This window comes from Loa loa (genome assembly GCF_000183805.2).
Source record: "Loa loa unplaced genomic scaffold supercont3.1206, whole genome shotgun sequence".
Taxonomy (NCBI): domain Eukaryota; kingdom Metazoa; phylum Nematoda; class Chromadorea; order Rhabditida; family Onchocercidae; genus Loa; species Loa loa.
In genome coordinates, this window is record NW_018109386.1 from 1 (window position 1) to 2,494 (window position 2,494).

Sequence of the window (2,494 nt, forward strand, 5' to 3'; positions counted from 1 at the left end):
TTGTTCGGAATGCAATATGAGTTTCACCCAGTCATCGGCTCTGCATAATCATATGACGATTCATACCGCTAAGAAACCGTACACTTGTCCTGCAAATGGAGTGCAGGAGAAATTTCTCTCAATCAGGTAATATGAGAAGGCACATGAGGATTCATGACAATGAGAAGCCCAGATTCTACTCCACTGTGTGCGATAAATCTCGCGGAAATCCTCTTTGAAATAACACATGAAGATTCAAATAACGGGCTGATAGACGCATTTCAAACCGAAATACGCATTGCTATTTCTGGTGTTGTATTTTCTGTAAGATAAATTCATTTTTCTTGTTGTATTGTTATCATTGTGTTGCTTTATTTGTGCATTGGTATCGTTCCTCTACCATTTCTTTATTATTTCTCTTATCTTAGTGAATAAAATTCCTCGTTTCGCACCTACTTGCACTTTAATAAACAGCCTTTTCATTATTAATGCACATATGACAAGCAGGTAACTTGCATGCTATGCATGAAGAACTTGCAATTAAGTAACACTATTACTAAATTTTCATCAGTATGAAATAATATTGTCTCACATGAACTATTGCACAAACAACATGGAAGTAAATTTTGGACAACGAAATCTTAATCACGACACTTGAAGACTCTCATTATTTCATAAGATTACCCATCCCCTTCGTTTGTCAACCCACAATTCCGTTGTAAAATTCCGTTGAAGACAATAGCCATTTCAATTATGCCATTTGCAAGTAACATTTCATTCAGTTGATAATCCATCACAACTATGGTCTCACACCAGTGAGTTGCCGAATAGTTGATTTGATCAAAAAAGAAGTTCCAAAATGTGACAGATTTGAGGAATTTCAATGCAAATAGCAGTGGCAGTTGAACAAGCATTACTATCAGAGATAGTTCCAATAATAATGACTAGTGCTTACCATGATCAGTGATTTTTTATAGCAATCAATACATGAGATCGAGTACACTGATCAAAAATAACAAAAACCTTGACAAATTTTCAGCAAGCCTAAACCTTAGCTTAAACCTGAAAATTAAGGACTTTTTAGAAATTCACATTAATCCGAAACACCTGGATTAGAATTTTTATGTGTGTTCGCCAGTGCACAACATGACCAGTGATTTTTTATAGTAATCAATATATTAGGTCGATAATACACAGATCAAAAATGGCAAAACTGATATTTGCTGTTCAAAATGGTTTCAATGATACCATCAAATGAATAATAGGGGGTATGCGGTAATACTTCGGAAAAGATCTTTACAAAAATATCATATAATTTCAAAAAAAAACACATAATGCTGGGATACTAATTATTGATTGACTTTTCGACTTTCAATTACTGGATAAAATTCATTAAATATTTCAACAAAATATTACTTATCTACGGTAAGATTTGATTATTTTAGAATCTTAAAAAAACCGCTGATATAATTGAGGAACAGTTCAAGCGTGCAATAGCATGTTGATGCTTTATGCTTTACCGAACTATGCTTCATACTGTATACTTATTTGTGAGATAAAAGTGAAGCGAAAACACGGATTGATACGATGCTATGTGTACTGTATGCTGTTAGCTCTTTATTTCATATCACTTTTTTCACAGCACCTGCTTACCGTCTTTATGAAAGAGTAATAGTTTAATTATGTACCGTATCCGACAATATAAAATTTATCCTACTGTATATCTAAAGATAGAACCGTTGGATTTGTCATTGTCAAGAATGATTGAGGGACGGATTGGACCATTAGATCTGTCAGCGCCAGAAGTGAGTGGGGGAGAAGTAGAATTAAGCGAAACTGATCAGGATGACACAAGGACATTGAACTTACCAATTCAAAAAGCCAGTAGAGAAAAAACAAGTGTAAGAATAAAACCGAAGAGATCATGGTTCGAGTCGTATCAAAAGGTAATATCCAGACTGGAAGAACATATGGATCAGGATGACGCAAAGTCATTGAACCTACCAGTTCAAAAAGCCAGTGAGGAACAAACAAGAATAGAAAGGAAGAGGAAGATGTCAAGAGAAAATACGACTCACACAAGTGAGAAGCGGTTCAAATGTAAAATATCCAAGAAAGATTTTGCTGCACCATCGAATCTGCGTACACATATGAGGACTCGCACAGGTAAGAAGCCGATCGAATGCAAAATATGCGGAAAAATTTTCACCACGACATCGAGTCTGCGTGAACATATGAGGATTCATAACGGTGAGAAGCCGTTCTCTTGTTCAGAATGCAATATGAGTTTCACTCAATCATCGACTCTGCGTGAACATATGAGTATTCATAATGGTGAGAAGCCGTTCGCTTGTTCGGAATGCAATATGAGTTTCACTCAGTGTACATTTTCAGGAGTATTTTGAACATTGAGCATCTTATGTAATTCTCTTTGCTCAGAGACTTTGATATTTCTGTCATTTTTCTCTTTTAATAAAGCTTTATTCAAGTCTCATTCTACATCAGATTTCTGATC

At 35.2% G+C, this 2,494-nt stretch overlaps 1 protein-coding gene across 1 annotated transcript; it reads left to right on the top strand.

The window, feature by feature from the left end:
• Nucleotides 1–1,739: 1,739 nt before the first annotated feature.
• LOAG_19067 (zinc finger protein) lies at nt 1,740–2,384 on the top strand (the record flags this gene model as incomplete). Its single annotated transcript, XM_020451723.1, has 1 exon — nt 1,740–2,384. One exon carries the CDS (start codon nt 1,740–1,742, stop codon nt 2,382–2,384), a length of 645 nt encoding a protein of 214 aa, XP_020304474.1.
• Between the last annotated feature and the right edge of the window lie 110 nt (nt 2,385–2,494).